Source organism: Haliaeetus albicilla, chromosome 7 (assembly GCF_947461875.1).
Source record: "Haliaeetus albicilla chromosome 7, bHalAlb1.1, whole genome shotgun sequence".
Lineage (NCBI taxonomy): Eukaryota > Metazoa > Chordata > Aves > Accipitriformes > Accipitridae > Haliaeetus > Haliaeetus albicilla.
In genome coordinates, this window is record NC_091489.1 from 24757501 (window position 1) to 24780746 (window position 23246).

A 23246-nucleotide genomic window follows, 5' to 3' on the forward strand; every position below is an offset into this window, starting at 1 on the left:
AAATGACAATTTTAAAATACTGAGGTTCGTGTGCTTCACTGGCAGATCTTCCAACGAAGAAGCAGCAACTGCAAGCTTTGAATCTTTTGGTTCTCCTTCTACCTGAAGCAAACAGAGACACTCTGAAGGTTAGAATTGCTAATACTTTTTTCCTATACAAATATTTTGTCTATTTCTGTGAATCCACTGTAATGAATGCTGTTGTCTTTTAACATTCTTTTTTTCAGTTCAAAGTTAATGCTGAAACTAGTGATTCTTTCTTTTTTCATATTTCACAGAACTTCAGAAAAAAACCCCTTAGGACCCTAATTCCTCCCAAATGACTTCTAAGAATGTGACTTGAATTTTTTCCAGGAGATTGCAATAATAATTTCTCAGTGAGCGACCTTTTTTCTTACAAGTTTCATTCCTTTTTTTGCAGCAGCAGTCATTGTTTCCAATGTAAAAATTAAACAGTGTTAGAATACTATGGATAAGAGTTTGCTTTTATTCAATGGGTTTAGCTCTTCATTTTTATTCCCCACTTTTCTCTGTGCTGTTTGTTTCTACTCTCCATAAGCTAGGAATTTACACTTCCTATTGGTATTTGCAGCACGTTACATGGAGTTTTCCAATTTGGGCTTGTGCTTTTGTAGCAAAGCTATTCATCTTTTTCAGAATATGCTTGCTATTAAAATTGCTACAATCAAAAATGAATTTGCAGGATTTGTGTAGGATGCAGAACATCTTCTATTACAGGCAAAAAATCCCATTAGGTCTTATTGTTCAAACATGACTTTTTTTTTTTTTTTAGTTTATTTACTATGTGGAGGCATTCAGGAGGGCTCCTGAGTTGAGTTACAAATATCTGGAACTGGATTAACTGAAGATTGTCAGTTTCTAACTAGCTACCTGTCATTCACAATGCAGTGGTTTACTCATTAATTGCTTACCTTACAGAACTAGCTACTCCATGTTTCCATAACCATGACAGCTGGCACTACTGTGTTCACTTTCAGTTTAAGAAAAGCTAACAGTAATTTTTCACAAGCATCTGTGGGATGCTACTTATGCACCTACACGAGGGATTTGAAAAAAATCTTACTATGCAGGGCTTTGAAGTCACCTGAATGCTTTTGATAGTTATCTGCAAAAATAACGAGAATGGTTTACTTCATTACTTCAAGGAAGCAAAACTTGCATTATAGTCTTTTGAACATTTATATCTATGCTTCCTATTATTGATTGCTTTTAATGTGGTTTTATTAGGAATTAAGAGCTTTTTCCAAAAATACGTAACATCATGTTTCACTCATAACTTTTTCATGTGCAGAGTTGAGCTGTAAGTTCTGCTGTTATTTCAGGTACTGCTTGAATTCCTCCAAAGGGTAATTGATCATCGAGACAAAAATAAAATGACGTTAAAGAATGTTGCAATGGTGATGGCCCCAAACCTTTTCACATTTCATGGGTTTGGCTCGAAGACTATTGAACAAAGCGAGTTTGTTATGGCAGCTGGAACAGCAAATGTCATGCGCTTTATGATTCAGTACCAAAAACTTCTCTGGACAGTAAGTGTATTCTTAAGGGGCGGGGGAATCATACATTTTGCAAACAAGGCATCTGAACAAAGAAGTAATATGAACTTATTTCCATGATTTTAGAGAAAGATCAGCCCCATCCAGCTGGGTTCTTGATCATAGGTAACTCTTCTGGGAGCGAAACAGAATCATTACATCTTATGGTAGAGTTAAGCTCTAATGGTCAGAGTTTTTATATTGTATATACCACATGTGAACTCAAAAATAAGTCCTCGGGAGATCTTTATATCTGGTATATCTGTATACATTGTTTTGAGGAATTTGTTCTTTTCTGCTTAGAGATATTAGCAGGAAACACAGTGGTTTAGTTCATTTCCCTTTTGGGCCAAACTTCGTATTATATAAAATGTGTTTTGGTAAAGCATGAAGTTGTGTCATGGTCTCAAGCAAAGCTCTAACTTAGACAGACTGGAGAAGTTCAGGCTTTGTTGTTCATCAGCCACTTTTAAGCAGTTTTGACCTTTGCTGCATGTGAGGAAAAGTTATCACTGTTGTACAGACTAAGTGTTGAGTGAATTGCTTTGACTGAGGAAAGTAAAAACACTGCATGATTCCACCTCTGTTCCCCTGAGAGCTTACTGAATGGAGTGTAACATCACAATTGGAGTGGTTTTTAAATTGCTTCACAGCTTTATATTATTTGAATCTTTAATTATTACTGGAAATAAATACTATTTTTTCGAGTTCTATCTGTCAATTTACAAAGTTTTGATAAGTTAGTTGTTTAAGGAAATTATGTAGATATTCATACTTGCTATCTATATTCATCTAGATTCCTAAGTTTATTGTTAACCAAGTGAGAAAACAAAACACTGAAAGCCAGAAGAAGGAGAAGAAGGACAAAGCTATGAAGAAGCTTCTGAAAAAGATGGCATATGACCGTGAAAAGCATGAGAAACAGGAGAAGACCCCTAATGATGTAAGGAAATATATGGCTGAAATACTTTATTAATAAGACTATCATCGCTAGTGAAAAAGTGGCTATAGCAGAGGGGTTATCTACATTTATTTAACTGAGAATTTCAATATTTAGCAAGTTAATATGGGTTTCATAGTTTATGGGTTACCAATATGACATTTAGAGGGTTGGGCTGTTTGTTTGTTTGTTTTCCCAGATTTTTCAAAATATTTATATTCTAAAAAATTACATCCCACAGGTTGTTTCAACTTGGGCATCTGAAACAAAAGTACATTAGGTCTGTATCTGTAGTGGGAGCAAGTGTTGTGGCAACACTCAGTATTACTGTACCCACGTTTAGATGCATTGGTGCCCAATGGAAGTCATAGCAGACCATGTGTTTACTTAAAAAACAAGTATCTAGATTTCACTATTGGATATTTAAGAGTGTTTGGAAACAAAGCTAGCATTTAATCCTCCTTCCTTCTACAGGAGTTCCCAAACCACTGAAATCTTTGCCTCAGTGAATCTTTATTCCTTGTAAAGTGGAGCATGCTAGAGCATGCACAACCTGCCCACTCCAAGAAAGCCCGAAGGATGAAACAAATGTAAATAACTGGTAAACTGCTTCTTATGCAGCTGTTGTCCAAGCGTCTACTCCCAATTTACCCCTCTAGATATAATCTACAATTCAGTATCTCTCCATTAGGTAATTGACTTCTGCCAGCCCCATCAGTGATGTCAAGGCATAAGTTTCAGTGTAACACTCTTCACACATTCTTTACAATGAAAAAAAAATCCTGTTGCATTGTAGTGTTAATTTTTCCTGTACTTTAGAAATACTTTAATTGCACTGTTCCCGCAATTATTCTGTTTGATCTGTGACCGTAATGTTACAGCTCTGTGGACATCTCTTGTTCTTTCTCTCATATACTCAAAGCAGGCAGGTTTTTAAATCATTTGTCATATGCCTGCTGTATAGACAAAAAACTAACCCTGTTATCCAGCTGAAAGTTGGAAAACTGAAACTTTTCAAAAATATATCTCATGTACCTTGAAATTGCTTATTATTTACGATTTCAATGAAGTTAGTAATTACAATTTTTTGAAGCTCATTAGCCTGTACAGTATGGTATGTTAATTGTAATGCATTTGAAATACATGATTCCAAAGGTATTTTAAATACGTAAACACGTAACACCAAATGTGTGTATCCTGATAACATAATGAATGTGTATCAGATTTAGGTGGTATGAAAATACCACCTTGTGGGTTGAAGTCATATTGAAGATTCTGGTGAATTAGAGACATCTTGTGGTAGCTTGTAAAAATGCATTGGTCCGAATGGTCTGTTTTTCTTATCAAGTATATGTATGGCAAACTGTTACAAAAAAGGTTTGTCATATTCTAATAAAGGCATTTTTTTTAAGCTATTAAGCCAAAAAATAGAATATGGCAAATTAATATGCTATAATATCCCTCAAATCTGCCTGGTTTGATCTTGCAAGTATGCCTTTTTTTTGAATGTGGAAATAGCTGGATCCTTTGGACAACTGCATCCAATATCTGCTGGAGACTTACATTTCAGTGTTCCTACCTAATTTTTTATGCAATATTTGACACATCTCTTAATGTCCAAAATTAATTAATTCCCCGGCATCACTTTGCCTTACTTTGATATCTATCTCTATGAAGGAATCTGTACACAGAATGAGGACTTAATTACAGTTTTAAAATAAAGCTAATTAAACACTGACATTTGGTTTATGCTGTATAATAAGAAAAGAATTCTTTGAATACAATTCAGTTGAGTTACGATGAGATCACACTTAATACTGCCATCCCCTGTTCAACACAGAAATAACAGCAAATACACTGAAATAGGCAAATGCTGTTGCAACTTCAAGTATGGGATTTTTTTGTAATTCAGTGCTGTTCGTCTTTTAGAGTAAAATATGCCTTTTAATCCACTGGGGAGTTAGGGCTGAAGTCTCATGTAATACATTCTTACTCAAATGTAAATGTAAAATTACTATTTAATAATTTTTTTTTAAGCCCTAGAATTCTGTGGGGATTTTCTTCAAAATTAAATGGTACAGTTTTTCACAAATCCTTCATGCTTATTTGGAGCATTCAGTAATCTGTGTGCCTGAGAACATATTATTCTTAAAATCATATTCACAAATTGATATGGCTTCATTGTGTATTACAATTTTATACATTTTTCCAAGTAAAACATTGTCTCATTCTTTAAGGAAAATTTGTTGTGGTTTTTTTCCCCCAATTTTCAATTTATACTACCTTAATTTGAAATTGAGGTGATTTTCCTGTGCAGTTCCTGAACTGCATTTCACTAATAGATGGCAAGTGAGGTACCCAGGCTCATGGTGAATCCCCACTCCAGTGAAAACTGTTTGAGACTTTTGAGAGCTAATTATTTTGCGTGCAGCTGAATAAAAACTTAGTAAAAGTTGCCATTTTCTACCACATACTGTGGCACCCCACATGATTAAACATAAATGGACAGGAGCTTGAGTCACTTCCATACTTTCCAGAAATACCTCACTATCTGCATTCTTAATGGCAGTCAGCTCATTTGGATAAAACTTCATCTTATCTCTGATGAGGCCTCACTGTCAATCACATTTTCCCTTTTAAGACAGAGGTTAAATAGCATTTACTGCTAATTTGGGGCAAGATCTCTGTACAGTGGTGAGAATGGTTAATATTAGAGGGCTCATGAGGGTTAATCAAGAGTGGTTACTATTAGAGGGCTCATGAGTGTTAATTGCTTTTCAGGATACCTATGCATACCTATGGCCCCAAGTCAGTGTTAAGGATTAAGTCTTTATATTGCTGTTCTGGTGCATGATGCTCTAGCCAGGCAAAGGAGGATGCCCTCAGGATCGGAAATTTACCTACTAGCATTAGCCAGATTTATACCATCTGTCATTGTATTCCTCTATATGTTGCAATTGTTCCAAAAAAAGGAGCAGTCAAGTTAGCAGCACAATGCGACTGGGCTTATCTAATACAGGTTAGAATAACCATTGTATCCCATAGCCATTCCGTTTGCATACCCTGTTTGAATTTTCACAGTGTAATGTTACTGACTCTTGCTGAATTTGTCATCCACTGCAGTACCAGCTTATTTACTAAAAAAAATTGCTACCTGCTAAATCATTCCTCTTTATATAGTTTTACAGACTTTTGTCCCAAACCAGGTGCAACACTTTGCAGTTCAGAGAGAACAACTGCATCGCATTTCTTTTTGGACTTTGTCTCCCATGTAGCAAGATCCTTCTGAATTCTAGTTTTGTTCTTCATAATGCTCGTGTCCCATTCCTGCTTGATATCATTTGCACATTTAATAAGTATATATTATATTCCATCATCGAGTCGTTAGTGAAAATGCTGCATAGTCACTTCATTCCTCTCTTCATCTAGCCCAAGGAATATTTATGTGTGTCATGTGAAATGGAACAGGAGAATCTGGAAGAGACCCACCCCAGATCCTATAGCCAAGCAGCTGCAGTTCTTTTGTGATTTATAGATTCACGTGCCTCTGAAAAGAAAGGGTTTGAAAGAAGATGAGTACCTCACAGGTGACTGCTGTGCCTGCTACAGATTAACTGTTGTAGGCCAGTGTATTTTCCATCAACTACAGATGTATCTTTCTTCAGGTTTTTAAAGTGTGCAAGTACCTAACTCAGCCAGAGGTTTCAGTGTTGTAAACCTCGTCCTGAGAGAGCCTGTGAGGCAGGAGAGGGGACTCACAAACGAAATAGTATAGGTGACCCACCCTTCAGCATATTGTCAATCACCTTATAGGTACTTGGCTTATATGTTGTGATGTGGACTCCTAACCTGGATGTTTTGAACTGTCCTGTGCAGAGAACAGATCCTTCTGTGACTCTATTCCTAGATGTTTTATGGCCACGTTTTCTTTCCTACCAACTTGCACAGTGCATGGGCTAGAGGATGCTCAGTATCTGTTCTCTCTATAGTTCGGCACCATGAACACATTGTGCACCTGAGCATGAGCTCTGTAAATGCAGGTGGTGAAACTGGCAAAATGCATTCGTTAGCTGAGCTAATAATGATTCTGTCTGAATAAACAAAGTAATTATTCTGTTTGATCTGTGACCGTAATGTTACAGCTCTGTGGACGTTTCTTGTTCTTTCTCTCATATACTCAAAGCAGGCAGGTTTTTAAATCATTTATCATATGCGTGCTGTATAGACAAAAAACTAACCCTGTTATCCAGCTCAAAGTTGGAAAAAATCCATTAAAATCAACTGAGAGAAAATGATACACAATTGTATACAAAAATGAAAACCAATTTAAATTTACCATGCTGAATTTGATGAAAGACCAGCAAGGGACATCTGTAAATAACCATTTCATCCTTAAAAGTTTCCTTTCCTTTTGCCAAGGTCCCAACAGTTTGGAAAGAGGCAAAAGATTTTTAAGCAGGAGTTAACTTCCTAGCAGATGGCTACAGCCACTGTTTCCATAGGTGGAGGCCTTAAAGAAGATATTTCACAGATTTAGGGATAAGTGTAGGGAGTTGCTCTTCGAGATCCATTGCAATTTTACAAATCTTTGATTCTACAATTACTACGAACCAAATTCTCAATTTGGTGATTCTTAATGCTTTAGACATAATTAGTTATTATGCTAGTTTTTTAAAATCAATAAATAATAAGACTGGATATAGAAGGATTGTTTGGTTAAAATTACTTACGATAGCTCATCACTTGTATAGTAACGAGCCTTTAGCTTTCTCAGTGAGCTGTGCTTCTGATTCTGCTCACGTTTATACTTGTTCTATATTCGTTTAACTCTGATGGTTTCAGAGAAGCTATTCTAGATTCACAGGTGCCCAGATTTGTTCATTGATTATGGAAGAAGAAATGTTCAGCCTTACAATTGAAGTAAATGGGGGGGGGGGGGGGGGAGAGAATGAACTGTCATAATCAACCTTGACTACTGAGACTCTTACATTTCTTTTCCTATCAAAATGAGTACATTTGGGTAAATGGTAATGTAATACGAATAGAAAAATTACCTCAAGATTTCCAGGAACAGAAATTAGGACCTTATTCACAAATAAATTACGCCTTTTGTAACTTCAAATGTCATGTACTGCAAGTTGAACAGAAAAACTGTCCTTTGGAGCCCTCCTTCTCTGTAACTAATATGATTGATATTCATCATCAAGGATTTTTGGGTTGAAATAAAATACAAATCCATTATGTAGTCAGACCCGCAGGTTGACTAGCTGAATGTATTCTGGAGAATAAAAAATAGGGAGAAAAAGCTGCAGTAGTGAAAATCTGTTTTAAAAGGAAATGATATTTGAAAAGAGGAATCACTTTCACCTGTGAATACTTTGTGATTTCTTCTTTTGGCATGAAATTCAGATTAAATGAAACTGGAAAGGTTTCTTCTAGAAGTTTGGGGTGAGGGGGGGGGAGGGTTGCCTGCCTTTCATGCCTGCAGCAAGTCTTTTCCATATCAATCTCATCTGCTTCTTATCATACCAAAGTGTGTTCTTAATATAGCAGTAATTGTTATTGTTATTCTTAACATCTTTGAAAAATAATTAAACATGGCTGTTCTTTTGTTCTAAAGTTCGCCCTGCTGTTAAAAAGAGATTTGAAGGTCTGATGTAATTTACTGAATTACTATGTAGTTACCATATTTCTGCAGTGAAGTGTAGTAGATAGTAGTTAAGTACAGAGCACTGTACTAAGTTACTTATTCCATACTGTATTTTGAGAAGCTCATCAAAGCCAGCTGCTAGCAGCTTTGCTCTAACACCCTTATTGCTTTGCAGGCTGATGTTCCTCAGGGAGTGATACGGGTGCAAGCACCTCATCTTTCAAAAGTTTCCATGGCAATACAGCTGACAGAAGAACTGAAAGCCGGTGATATAGTAGCCAGGTTTCTCAGCCAGAAAAGGTACAAACACATTTTTGTTCTGTTATCATTTCAGAGAAGTGGCTTTTCATATATTATATCAAGAAGAAAGTTTTAAAATACTTTAAGTCCAGGTGAGTTCATGAACTTTTTGCACAAATTTAGCCATTAGAATACATGCTTGAGGAATTAACTTAATGCTCCTAATGTCATTAAAGCTTACAAAGCCTTCAGGAATACATGAGTGCCATTAGTAAAAAAATTAACTGCTATTTAATCTGATGGGTCAGGAATAGTTTTGTAACTTTCTGAGGACAAGACAGAAGGGAACTTCAGGAAAATAAGTCTAAGAAACAAAGGAATGAGGAATAGAGAAAATATTTTGTAAAAAAAATGCATTTATATATAGCAACAGTATAGGTGTTGGGATATAAATATGTGCAAATGTCATGCATGTGCAGTGATTTAAAAGGAAACCTACATTTGAGTCACCCAAATCCATTTAGAAAGGGAGAAGTTTTAATTAAGCTTTTACATCTGTTTTTTATATATATATATGAGCAAAGTAAGAAATCAGAATAGACTTAGCAAAAAACCAATATTTAACACGTGTGCATCATATAGAACTATTCGTACTAAAGCAATATTATGGTACACTAGTTGAGATTAAGAAGCTGCTTTTTCCTAAATGCTGTTTTTAGAGGTTTACACTTGACAGAATGTTATTTTCTATCTGTTCCTTAGCATATATTATTACAATTAAGCAGTGAGAATAATAGAATCCCTTTGTAATACAGGGCCTTTATTCTTCTACTGTCTGTTTTTTACTTCTTTTAGTTGCAGCAAAATTAAAACCAGCAAGAGTGTGGTTTCTCCCACCCAACCATAAGGCTTTTTCAGAAATATGAAGTGTTTGAGGGTAATACTTATTTTTGCAGCAGCAGTGAAAGAAAAATCAGAAAGAAATATCAGGCTACTTGCTAATAACAATGGAATTCTTTTCTAAACCCCACATCTATCTTATTTTACCTTTTCTGTAGCGTATTGCTCACTTGCAGGACTATTCATTTGCACTAGCATGCAAGGGTATTCTTGTTCACTTACTGTATCAGTAAATGAGTATAACAAGAAAGGTTTATGACAGGTACACTGCTGATCTTAATTAGCAGAATTTCTCCCGGACACGTCTAAGTGGCTGATGTTCAAGCTCTTTCGCAATATAGGTATTCATTGTGTTTTGTTCCCAACAGTGGAAATGTCCAAACACTCAAGAAAGAAGAGGTCTTTCTTTATGAAATAGGAGGAAATATTGGTAAGAATGGCTTCTGAACAACTTCTTTTGCTAGAATAAGATTCCTTGGCACGTTGTCCATGGGCTTCACTGTGGCTGCATTTTTATTCATGTCCCTAGTTCTCCCTGACACTAAGGGAGACAGTTAACCTTGGGGAGAAGGAAGCAGAGATGTTGATGTGACCATCATATTAGTAGTATCTTATTATCTCTCCCAGAGGAAGACAGCAGCTGTAACAGGTGTTCCTGATATGTATGTACAGTGAAGAAGCACAGAAAGGTTGGATAGGAAGGTGCTTGAAGTTCATCTTATTCATCTCTTTGTATTGAGGCATAATAAGTGAACTTACAGTCCTTCATGCTCTGCTTGCAGGTTCTTTTGGGGAAAAAAAAAGCTCAACCAGAAGGATGACCTAGTGATAAAATTTTCCAGTGGTTAGTCTTTCCTGCTCTGTCTTCCAGACCCTCTTGATTAAAGCAAATAGCAGATCAGCAAGGTTAATGCCAAAGGATAATTTTGAACACAGTTCTGAAATTTTCTTCAATGAATGCAAAAATATTCTTGCATTGGGAATCAGTTTCTAATCACAGTATTTTTCATATGCTCAGAAAAAAAAAAGAGAACTAGAAAACAGTATTGGACTTACATTTACTTTTTTCTTATTAACCGTGACCCGTTAAAATTTATTTGAAGTTATAAAATTCCATGAACACCTGGTAATTCTGTACTCTGCAAGTTTAAATCCTGTACATAAATTGCTACTTCTAGCATTTTTCCTTTTTACCTAATCACTATTTTAAACCGATTTTTGTGTGTTTGTGTCTAAACCAAAAGACTTGAAGGAAATTAAAAATAACACTCTCCTATGTTCCCTACAACAGATACATTTTAGTGTTTTTACTAAGTCTGATGGCAAAAAAGAAGTGACTAAGATAGGTGGATGCTAGATTAATGTGTTATACGCTCTCTTGCCTATGCAGTATGTACGTACATTTGCTATGCCTGTTAAAGCAGGTTGTGATCCCAGATGTAAGACTCTTTTAAAGGAGAGGAGTATCTTGTTTGCTGTACAGAGGTGTAATCATTGTAGAAAAAAGTTTTTGTAACAGGATTCCAGTGAAACTGGAACAACCTACTATCACTTTAAACACGTGACAGAAACTGTATATCTCAGAGAAAAGACATGGCTAGTTGCAGATCTGTTTTGTTTTGTTATGAAATGAGATAGAAAGCTTAGATGTTTCCTCTCTCTAACAGTTTACTTCCAGACAATTTCAATTTTAATCAGCCCTTACAAATACTAGTCCTTATTGATACTCTCAGTTGAGATAAGAGAAACTCCCTGACTTTAACCTGCTGTACAGGTTTAAGTAAACCAGCTGTCTGATCTTTGCCATTTCTCTCTCTATGCCCGACATGACTGACTCATGTAGAGGGAGCCCAAAAGGGAGAATACTTGACAGGCTCGTGATATACTCATATGCTTACACTTATGCTCATTACTGTAACATGCACAGTGCTGCGATCCTGTCCCCTAGCAGATGGAGCTGCTGAAGTCTCCAGACATTTCCTGAGTACTCAGTACACTGTTGGGCTTCAAGACACTGAACGGAACTTCTGCCACTGCTTTGTGACCGGGACTGGATAGGGACATGGCAAACTACTGTCCCTGTTCTCTCACTGCCTGAACATGCTGCACTGTGTGGGGGAGAGGGCCTAGTTCAGCAGCATGGGCAGTACAGGTCATGTAGGTTGGGATAAAAACCCTGGAGGTAAGTCAGGCTGCCACCTGGCAAGGAGAACAGATTGAGAAGTAGCAGATGGAGACCAAGCTTGCTTGAGCAGGGAGTCTTGCCTCCTTGCCTGCTCTGCGCAGGGAGTCCAAAGAGCTCGTAGACAAACCCACCTGCAGCATCACACCTCTGCTTGCCTCCTGCTTCAGGAGCACATGTGCTGGAAACGTCTGGCTGGCACACGAGCCATCTACGCCAATCACTTGCACAGTGGAGTAGGAGAGGGGCTTTGATGTAGAGCTGCAAATGCATGAGATAATGCTTTGCCTGCAGGGGAATGGGAAGAGTACGTGGATCTTCATGGATCAGCATATGCTATTTTCATCATAGCTACTAGACATAAATAGTTGCTTGTAGTGCACCAAGAACACTGTACTACTTTTCCCCCCTAGGACAGTAACCATTAGAAGTGCTACCCAGAACTGCTGACCAAGAGGAGCAGGACAGGAAGTAACACCTTCTTAGCAGGGACAAACCTTGCTCAAACTTTCCATTTAAGAAGGGGAAAATAACCTGAAGTTTTCATGAGCTTCTATGCAAAGGTGAACATAGTGTTTGGATTTAACCACAAGAGGACCAGGGCATTGCTCCTTTTTTCCTAAACCTTCGCAGAGGGGAGCTCCCATGTGCATGGTCTGTGTGAAGAATTTGACCTAGAACATGCTAACAGAGGTGGCACAGCCCCTATTCTCCTTCCTTCTTCCTCTGTCCCCCTTCCTCCCCAGGACAGATAGGAAGGGTAAGAGCACTTCTAGGTTTTCACTGCATTGTCCTTTGTTTAATACCACAGAAAGGGCTTGAAAACCTAAATGGAATAAAACACTGACAGGAACTTTGTACGTTGTTTCCTTTCTTTTTAGGTACTGATGTAACCACATATCTCTTCTGTTTCTAGGAGAACGCTGCCTTGATGATAATACCTACATGAAGGACCTATACCAACTCAACCCAAATGCTGAGTGGGTTATAAAATCTAAGCAGAGCTAAGCTTACAACTAATGGCAAAAGAACAACCTGTGGACTTGCTCTGTAAGGCTGAATGTTTCAAAGGGATACTGTGTCCTTTCAACATTCAACTGTGTTATATATATTAATAGAACCTTATCCAGTTAGGGGCAGGGGGGGAAAGTGATGGGAACCCAACAGTGTTTACCAGTAAATTTTCAGTTTTAGCTGCAGCAAAATTTTGGAGATAGCACAGTTTTCCCACTCACATTTGAAATGGGAAAAAGTACCTTAAATATTTTAATGGCACTAATTACCTCCCATCTGGTAGGTCTTGTTTCAGAAGAATTTATTTTTTCAAACAGATGTTTAACCTCTTTATATTAGAGATCTACAATCTGTTTGTGCAGAATTGTGTGTTCATATAGGTCTTTACAGTGCTAGTACACTGAAGAACCAAATCCTGATAAGCACTTCTGAAAGGTACAGTATTACAAATACCTAAAACCAGTCATGAATTCCCAAGTAAGTGTGAAATTCACAGGAAAAAACTGCAATGCAATATATTTTGTCTTTGGAAGTCCTAATTTTGTTCACTTTTTAGGTAAAGTTTGATGAAAACTATTTAAAACCAACTGTGAAAATGCTTTCTATGCAGCTTTTTTGCTAGATCTTTTAAATATTTTTTATTCTTATTCCAGTTGATTGTATTCTTGAGATTATTTAAAAAAAAAAAAAAAAGAAAAAAGAAAGGAACATGTGACAAGGTGAGTAATTTTTAAAGCTCATCACTCTTGGCAGCGTCCTTTCTGGAATATTGTCATGCACTAGAAAGACCTTTAGGTTTTTCAGCAATGATGCTGAATTGCATGCAGCCACGTTACATACACTGGTTTCAGGTTTTTTGGACATCTCACAGATTGCATTTTGTGAACTGCCAAAACCTGCCAATTACTAGCACAATAAAAACTTTCAGGAGGAATAAAATAACTGTGGAGGGAAACTGTTGTCTAGATTTCATAGATAGCAAACCACGAAACCTTTCACTCAAAATCAGTGTAAAGGTCTACTGTGGAGTTCACATAGGCTTTTTGGATTTTATCTACCACCAGCTTTATATCTGGTCTGTCCTGGATGATGCTAGAAATCAAGTTCTGGTTTCCCTTATGCTGATAGATGCTGTGTAAACCCCTTCAAAAATTAATAGTCCAATGGTGAACTATCGCAAATCCTTCTCTTTGGAGGGAAGGACTGAAAGGTACCTGTGGGATTCACTGATAATGAATTACAGACTGACGTGGCTTGTTGCAGCACAAAGAGTTGTGGACTGTAGCTCCAGAGCCCCAGTCCCACAGCAACACTTTGGGCTCACTAACTTGTGTACTGCTTTACAATTTATTTGTAAACTAGCTCAGCCATGCTTAAGTGCTCACACCTACATGCTGACTACCTGAAATATAACTACTGTGAAATTATATCCTTGGAATGAAATATTTTCTTTCAGTGCACAGACAGAATTATATTGACCTCATAGGGAATATTCTACATACAATCAAGGACTGAATTACATTTTTCTACGTGATCAAAGCTGATTAAAGGAATAAAGGGCCTTTCTGCTGAGCTTTGAATACAGGCCCTGACTGTTGTTCCCAAAGTAACCACTGAAACTCTCCCTTTTATATATAAGCAGTGAAAGAGAACTCTGAAAGGTCATAGAAAAATTAGACATCTACTGATTAGTTATCCACAGCACATGAACAATTTTGGGGGCATAAGTATTTAGTGTTTTTTAAAGTCAAAGGCTATCTTCATATGGAAAGGAAGCATTGAAGGATTCTCAAAAGCAGGATGGATAAAATAGGAAGTTGTTCTAATGTGACTGTACTGCCCTCAATGCTCCATCTGGTTGGGTACCCCTGCATGGTATAGCACTGTGCCACTATGGGTAAACCCTGTAAGACAAATCACTTTTGTCAATAGAACAAACCAAACTCCCTGTTCTTTAAATGTAAGGAGTAGAGTAGAAAAACAGTACAATGCTTAGGTAAATATTTATTAATCCAGTGTAATAAATATAAGGGGGTTTTGCCATGTAATACAAAAATGATGTGTGTTTTCATAATACATTATAGTTCTGTAAAAGATTACTTGTTACTGGAACTCTAGATGTTATTTGAATCAGGAGCAAAGTGCAGATGATAGGAACAGCTGTACAGTTTCAGTATAAAATTACAACCGCCCTGTGGCTATGATCTCTTAAATAACTTTGTTTCTGGTTTAGTGCCATTATCTTTTTTAATTTAAAGCGCTCTTTTATAATTAAATGTTGTTTTTTCTGACTTCTTTTCTCGTTTGAATTCTTTTGTTTGTATGTAAAACATACACAATTGACACTAAGCGGTGATTATTTTTTAATTTCACACTTTATATCTTTGTAGGTAGTTTGTAGTTTTGTGTATAAAAAGAGACATTGATAAGTTAAGAGTCTTGCAACATGAATGCCTGCTAGAAAAGGAAATACTGGCTAGAAGTTTAAAACTTTGCTGCAATCACAGCACACCTTAGCTAAATCTGTAATTTAATGCTTACTGGGTATATGTGAGGGAACAGCAACCCTCTCAGCACTTATTGAAAATACTGGCTCTTAATTCTTCATGATTAAAAAGTTAAATTAGGGCACAAGGGGGAAGTCCAAAACACATTCAGGTAAGCTGATAAGAATCTTTTATAATTAAGAAGACAGTGCTGCTTGGGTTGCTTATTTGCGGCAATTTGGCAACCCATCGTTGTTTCACTGACACTTGGGAAACCCACCTGCAGGTTTTTTTTCACCCAGCTGACAGATTAATTGACTTAACACTTAGCGTGCAACCCCATGCAGGCAGAGCGGCGGGGATGCATCCAGTGCAGCCAAAGCCTGTGCCGGACACATGCCTGGTGCTCTGCTCACATTGCAGGACTGGGATGGGGGGAAGGAAGGAGTGGGGAAGCAGGCAATGGCCCCTCGTACCACTGCATGGATGTTGTGGAGCATGTAAGGATGGTTTTGTGCTCAAAAATCATTCTCCAATGTATACTGGGGCGGGAGGGGGGGAGTTGTGAGAGGGTCCACAATGCTTGCGTGAGGTGTTGACACCTTTCTCACACTGCCTGTCCTCTTCAAAGACCAAGGAGTTTGCACTCATTTTCCATAACCTCCTGTACTTCCCCACCTTGCGTGAAGCGCACATGTCATCCCTGGACATCCATGGGTGCTAAGGCGGCGGCTGTCATCCCAACCACCTGCTCCCCGCGTGAGCAGCAGTGAGGTAGGAAGCAGCATGGCAGGTTTTTCTCATGTTGCAGGTCAACAAGCAGCAGGTGTGAGTATGCTGGTGAGGTTTCAGGGTAGCAGGGAGTGCGAAGACGAATGGGTCTGGATGTGTTGGGAGCATGGGCTGAGTTTCCATCAGGCCTTTCAGTATGCGGTGGCATGGCTGAGATGAATTCAAGGGATAAGGAGATGCATTTTTACCAGTGAGCACTGATGGAGAAGTAAATGTTGGAGAAAGGCCTGCTTGAAACTTTTTCCAGCCCATTATTTCTTTGTCAGATATTCTTCTTAAAAGCAATGGAACAGTCCAATAAAATACCCTCCTTTACTAAATATTGAGTTAAATGGCAACAGAAAGCTAACTTGGTGAAAGATTTGCTAAATGAATGATTTCCTCTGTACCACACTTAAATACATCTGAGGATTAGACCTCTACTGTGCTTCTGTGTTTAAAAGGTTGCAGCCATTCAAAAAGAATAAAATGTGTATGTGCTAATCTTGCAGCAATATTTATAATAATATTTTTTTACATAGAGCAGTGCTTTAAAGATCTTTAAACCACTGTTTGTGTTTGCACACAGACCATATCTGAGGCAGGTAAGTACTTACCATCCCCATTGAACAGATGGGAAAAGTGTTCATAAATGTCTGCCCTGCGGCTAGAAGGGGTGAAATCAATCTGATTTGTGGAAACCAAATATAATCCTCCAAAAATTGTTTTAAAAATCTGCCATATTGCCAATAACAGAAGTACAGCAATCACTAATCTGACTTCAGGGGACTGTTTTAATAAATACAATACTGTGGTTTTTAGCCTGGTTTCCAAAGGAAAGGTGTCTGGGGTAATCTTGCTGCCTGTGTGTGTCTTCCCCTAATAACTTGTGATTCTTTTGGCAGACTTCAATCATTTTGGGCAAATGGAGTAGGGGGAGGGAATGTCTCAAAAATACATTTCGACGAGCTTCATAAAACTAGGCAACTGGAAGGGAGACAGAGGCAGTAACGAGGCCTTTGTTCAAAGGGAAGATGACAGCGTAAGCTCAACCTTTATGTAGGCACCAGAACAGATGCGGGAGAGTCCATATGCGTGCTCTGGCCATGGAGGGAGGCTGTGCTTGGAGCTCCCACCCAGCCATTGGGAACTGGCATCAGGCCTTTGGATGCCTGTGAAAGCGCTTGCTTGTGTTGCCTTCTGATTTCTGAATCTTCTTTGCTGACGTCACGTGGGTGATTGTTGCTGAAGCTGCAGTTATTCTCCTGGGCTGGCTTTTGTGGTGCAGCTTCTCCGCAACTTCTGCTTAGTATGGCTCATCCCCGTCCCCTCCCTATGGACTGAGCAACTGAGCACCTTCCCGGCCTGAGCTCTACCTGCAGTTAACGATGTTCACACAGGTAGCGGTGCATCTGCTCTCTCCACTTGTAGGGCTGCTGGGAATTGCCTTCATCCTGGACAAAGATCAGATCTAAAATTGGGCAGTATCAAAGGACAGCCTTCACGTGCAGGTTTTAAACTGTAGTGGGAATGTAGCTTGCCATTCAGATCCTCTGTTCTGAATCATACGGAGGTGGTGATGGTTCAAAATCCCTGCAGATGTTACACTCCTTGTTTAGTCCCTTTTGGGATAATTGAAAGGATCCTTCATTCTTCCTGTGGCACTGTAAAACCAATAATGCTCATTCACACTGAGAGCTGAAGTCTCCGTATTTCACCTGCCGAATGAGCTTTGCCCTGTGTGTTACCATTATGCCTCCATAATGCATTACTCTTGAAAATGCCTCGGTTTTGGTTTAATTGGCCTGGTTCCCGTGAACAGTCTGATCACACACTACATCACTAGATCAGGTCCTGTAGATCGGTCAGTTCTGTGCTTCTTTCCCATGGGATTTCTTGCACCTTCAGAACGGCGAAGCGTGCACCTCTTCATTTCCTTGTGCGAAAGCCGCTCTCTTTGTGCAAAACCCTTGTAAGCTGCCACGGGCAGCCAGACCTTCCTGTCCCAACTTGACCACGACTTCCCGCAGCTACGCTTCCTCGTTTCTCTCTCACTCCCGCGGCTGCCGTGGGGTGGGCTGTCAGGGCGGCGGCAGCTGGCAGTGATGTGATGTGACGTGACGTGATGTGACATGACGTGGTGCTGGCCCTGCTGCGCTCCCGCCACCCGCCCCGGCTGCCACCGCGGAACTCCATGCCACTGGGTATGCACGGCAAGCTCGCCTCCCCCAAAATGCAGGCTTGCTGAACATGGAGGCTGCGAAATGGAGTATTTATGTCTGATAATCTCTTGACTTTTTTTTTTTTTTCTTCAAAATAAATAATGGTAAATCAGTACCTTTGGGAGAAAGTGAGAATTCAAAATATCATATAGTGCTCTGATTACGTATATCTAATCTATACTAGCAGTCACTTGTGTGTTCCTGTCCACTTTCATGCCATCCATCCTGTCAGCGGCACTGAAAGCTCTTCAACTTCCTAAAGTCATGTATTTAATTTAAGATATTTTTCACACACCTGTGGCTAGTCATGCAGTACGTAACTCAGTTATCTGAGATGGTGCATCAGGTAGGCACAACTTCAGCGTCCAGCTGTCTGGACACAGTGAAGCTGTGAAGATAGAAAGCTTTGCATAGCAGAAAATTGCAAGCTTGTGTGAGCTACTGGAGTATCCCTTGCAGGTTATCAACATGCAGATGTATGACTTGCTCCAAATGACCCAGAATAAATGAGGGAACACGTAATTGCTTGGAAATGGCTGAGGTTCCAAACCCTGGGCTGCCTTGGATTAGCAACTGGAAACTGGTTTCTTGCTTATTCACTTTTTCCTCTAATCTGAGAAGAGTGGTTTGATTTAAATCTTGCCTTCTGATTTTGGATTAGTCTGAAACTTCTGGTGTGTCTAACCTTATTTAGTTGTCTTGATTATATTCTATTATGTTCCCATGTTGTGCTCTGTAAGTTATAAGGCAAATGAGTTCCCAAGCCCTTATTCTGGATCCTCCTCCTCTGCTATAGTCTGCCAGAAGCTGTCTTTATTCATAAATATCGTTCAGCCTGTGCAAAGAGAGTTTCATTCAGCAGGAACCAGAGCCTGAGTAGGTGAAATGGCATTGAGGCTCTCATTGTGGGGCTTTGGCATATCTGTGAAAGAGAGCTGAGAGGTGCCCACCTCAGTATCCCAGTCTGCCTCCTGTTCTTCTGTGCATCGGTCTCATTCAGTACAGCATTTTGCTTCTGTGACTGTAAAATCTTGGGATGCAGCCAGGTGACATCCATCTGGGGTGCTGCTGTTTTTGTTTAAAACACTTGATCTTGATATAAGCAGTATTTTGTGGGGTATGATAAGGGTGAAACCTTACCATGCGGTCTTGGAGTTCTGGCAAAAATATCTGCTGGTGCTTTTAATGAGCCATTGTGAACCAAAAAAAAAAAAAAAATCCTTCTCGTTGGGTTTAGCAATGAGAGAGCAGACAATTCTGACACAATTAGGAGTTCAGATATGTTTTTGCAAAAAGTAGATCAGAAAACATACTATGCAAAAACCTTTTCAGTCATTCAACTTTTTCTACCAAGATAGTACATTTTTATTTTTTGTAGATCTCTGCTGGGAGGGTATTCTGATTTTTGTTACATTTTTTCCTTGGCTAGATGGTGGAGGAAGATGTGAGAGAATTATTCTGGTTTGGTTTTTTTTAATAAAAGCTTACTGTTAAAAGTATTGTTAAGATAACAATGATGGGCCAGTGTGTGAACATGATATGGAGTACTTCAAAAGAGGATTCTTATTTATCTCGGTTCCTTCCAAGCTGAGAAAACAGGGCAGCCAAGTCTGTAGACCAAATGTTTCTGTCATCCATGTGGAACTGTTTCACCAGAGGTCTTCTAGGAAGAGTCAAAAGAAGATAATACCCATGTCCCCAGCCACTCAAATGAGGAGATGTTCTCCTGTGGGTGCTGTTGCCAGCGCTCAAAGGCAGCTGTGAGTATAGTCTGGGCTTGGGGTTTTTTACTTCTTTTTTTCTTTTTAAATTGGCTACTATTTCTCTTTGAATGCTGTTGTTGTTGGGAATAATGAAAATTATTGTGAAAACGGCATAATTGGAAGATTTTTTCTGTACAACCACAATGTGGGTGTTCTGGGGTTATATATAGAATAAACAGGATTACAATACTCTGCTCTTTGTTTTTTTAAAGAATTTCTAAGTTGCTTATACCAAATCTGCTTGGATCATTACAAGAGGAATTGAGCTAGTACAGAAGTACTTGCTAAGCCACTGTTGGTAAAGCTAGGAAAAAACTATTTTTTCTGCCAAGACACCTGTGGCTGTGGCACAGTAAATTCTAAAAACACTTGTTTGGTTCTAGGAAAAAATAATCGGTGCATAAACAGTACAACTAAACTGCATAATTAGATATGCTGATGATGACAGGACTGGTATCCCAGGTCTGTCTATTAGGTGCTGTCTCACAAGTCTGTGTACTGGTGAGATGTCCTTAAGGTTACAAAATAATTTCCTGAAGATTCCATTAAGAAGTGCTGAGTGTGGGCAATACTGATTAGAGTGGCTGTTCTTCATTTGTCTCTAGCTTTACTTTTAGGTAATTTTAGCACTCCTGCCCTTTTAAAAAGCCTTTAGCAATATTCGAGCAGTTAGTAAGACAGAGACAAAAAGTTCTACCCTGTATGATGTTTTTGTCTGTGCCAGTGTGCTTCATCTACATTATGTACAGAGAAAAAGGCCAGAAATAATATTCATTCATGTAACCTCAGAAAGCATAGCTGTTCCCAACAAATACGTTTTAAAGAGGAGCTGGTGTTCCCAAGGGGTGCTCCAAAGGGCATTCCTGAGCATGGGGAGTCTCTCAGTGCAGATGAGTAGGAATGGTTGCTGCTAGAAGTGTGTATATTTGCTGCGTTGGAGGATGATCTGCTGCTCCTTGAGCATTGTTGAGCGAGTGTGAAGTGACTGCCCGTTTTTGGCATGAAATGACCTAATCCATGCCACTAGCAGAATTGGCAGAGTAATTAGCACTGGCTGCTTCAGCATGATGTCTTCAGACTTGGAAAACTTTGGTGGAGTTTCTAGCTACCATCTCAGCTTGTGTGTATGCATGCGCTTTCACTTGCCATCTCACCCTCTCACTACTGATCTTTGAATCAAAGTTGGAGTTTTTCAGTAAAGTGTGGAGGCAGTAAGAACAACTGCATTTGGCCAGCTTGAAGGTCTGTTGAGTTTTATTATCTGCCTATCTCTGATGGTGGTCAACAGTGGATGCTTAAGGAAGGACTGAAGCGCAGAGCAAGCACGTAGTTGTAATTTCCTAGTATGCTTTCTCAGTGAGCTTGTTGCTTGCATGTAATGTCCTTGTGTTCGGTAGCCATTAATGAGGTTCCCTTCCACTAATTTTCATAATTGCTTTTGAACCCCTGTTAAACTCATGGCATTCACTGCATCCTACGGGAGTAAGTTTTACAGTGTCACTGTGCATTGTCCCTTTGGAAGGGACTTCTTCACTCAGTGAACAACACTACCAGTTTACTTTTGCCATGCTACTTATGATTTCGTAGATCTTGGTTGTCTTCTCCTCTGGTCAAAGAGTTGCAGCTCTTTCTGTTGTCCTGTATGTGGAAGCCATTCCAGAAGTTTGGTCATCTTTGTTGCCATTCTTGAACCTTTTCTTATTCTGGTCTGTCTCTCAGGTTAGGGGAAATCAAAAATGTACCTTGCATTTGCATCTTATCAGGAGGTGAATGTGCAATGATCTGTATAGTGGGACAGTAATTTTGTTATTCTCTGTACCTTAATGACTTCTGATACTTGTTTGGGTTTTTTGGCTATTTTTAATCACCGAGTTGACATTTTCATAGTTATTAACACAATGATCTTTCATGTCCAGTGGTAGGCAGTTCAGATGTCTGGGAAACCTCTTACCTCTGGATCGACTTTCATCAGCATTTTGTTTTATGTGGTGTCCAGCTGATCTATACCAGGAGATCTATTCAGTTTCTTCCTTTCCTCCACCATGCTGTGTCCGTGACTTACTTGTGATCGGAGGGGCTGCAGTAATGGTGACTTCATGTATTGTTGTTATTGTTCAGCTGAAGAATATTTCCTGAGCACCTCAGGTGGACTCTGTTGGTTTCTTGCGCGTGGATAGGCATAGAGCTGCTGTGGCACGCAAGCTGCTGCTTATCTGAATTTTTTGGTCTCAGACAAGTTCAGCCAGGGAAGTTGCTGGTGCTGACACCGTCAGATTGCCCTGGAGCCAAGCTTCGTGTCTAGCCTAGCCCTGGCAGAGTCCTGGGGCCCTTGAGGGATCACTGTTATTTCTCGCCTCTGAGCTGTGCCTCGACTGGTTGTCTTCTCCCTTCCACAGTGTACAGGGTATGTGTTTTGAGGCTTCTGCTATGATTAGCTTTTTGGATATTGTTTGTAGGGTAAGCAGTGTTGGCCTGCTGGTTTGCACTATTACAGTGTGTAGCACACAGTGAAGAGAGTTAGAGTGTCCAAATCCCTGTGGAGTTTGCCTTTGAATGCTCTACTGATAAATATATATATATGTAAATTTTGCTTCAGCCACATCAGTGCAGCTCTAAGACCTTTCTATTCTCTTCTAACACCTTCCCTGTACCGCACTAATCAAAGGATATGATTGCCACCTGTGGGCAGCTCGGCTTTTCTTTGCCTTTTTAAAATTTTTCTTTCAAGCTTTGCAGCCAGTCTCTGTTGGACTCCTTGCTGGAGTAGGTCCCCCTTCACAAAAGCATATCAATTCTCATATGGAATTCAGGTAAAGAAAAAGTGTCTGGGGCTCTGACACCATAGCAACCTGACAGTTTATGTCAAGGTGTGCTTTGGTAAACCAAAGCAGGAGGAACTGTGGTCTCTAGATAGCATTATAATTCCTGTGCTTAATGGTTAGCAAAGTACTTTATATTTTTTCTTCCTCTCCACGCAGTTGTGCAGTTATGGTGCCTCTGGCGGTGGAGGTTTTCCTGTCCATACAGGCTGTACCAGAAGCCCAGTGGAAGTCTTGAACTACAGACTCCTTTCACTTCCAGGGCTCACCTCTCCTCTGGACCAGCTCACATTCAGGGCTCCAGGTCACCTTTGAAACTGCAGAAAACCTTGCCACCATCCCTCCCCTTACCAAGAGCTTGCCCCACGGGCTCCTGCTTAGCACCCAAATGAGCAAGAGTGAAGTGGGCACCTGTTTTCTGGCTGCTTTGTAAGTGGAGAGTGTCTCTGGAGGGTCAGTACTGTCCCCATCTTGTCCCTGCGGGGCGTGTATGTTTTGATTGGGGACCACGGGGCGACATTTCAGAAGCTGAGTCTCATTGGACTGTCGGCTTTCTTGTCAACGTTTTGCTCCAACACTGGTCCTCTGCTTTGTGACAATGTTGTTAATTACTACTAAAAAAAAATAATCTTGATGGAAAGCAACATTTTTCCTTCTTGGACTGTTTGAATCCTAATGTAGTATTTCTTTGTGTTCCTCCCAT

At 39.4% G+C, this 23246-nt stretch overlaps 1 protein-coding gene across 4 annotated transcripts in view; it reads left to right on the forward strand.

Moving 5' to 3' along the window:
* The window catches only part of ARHGAP18 (Rho GTPase activating protein 18), a 95677-nt gene extending 83073 nt beyond the window's left edge, over positions 1-12604 (forward strand). For all 4 annotated transcript variants that reach the window (XM_069787383.1, XM_069787382.1, XM_069787381.1 and 1 more), the window contains 6 exons: positions 46-128; positions 1344-1550; positions 2353-2499; positions 8322-8446; positions 9655-9716; positions 12385-12604. In XM_069787383.1, the coding sequence (XP_069643484.1) occupies positions 46-128; positions 1344-1550; positions 2353-2499; positions 8322-8446; positions 9655-9716; positions 12385-12476 (716 nt within the window). In that variant the 3' untranslated portion in view covers positions 12477-12604. The remainder of the gene's footprint in view (positions 1-45; positions 129-1343; positions 1551-2352; positions 2500-8321; positions 8447-9654; positions 9717-12384) is intronic.
* The last annotated feature ends 10642 nt before the right edge of the window (positions 12605-23246 follow it).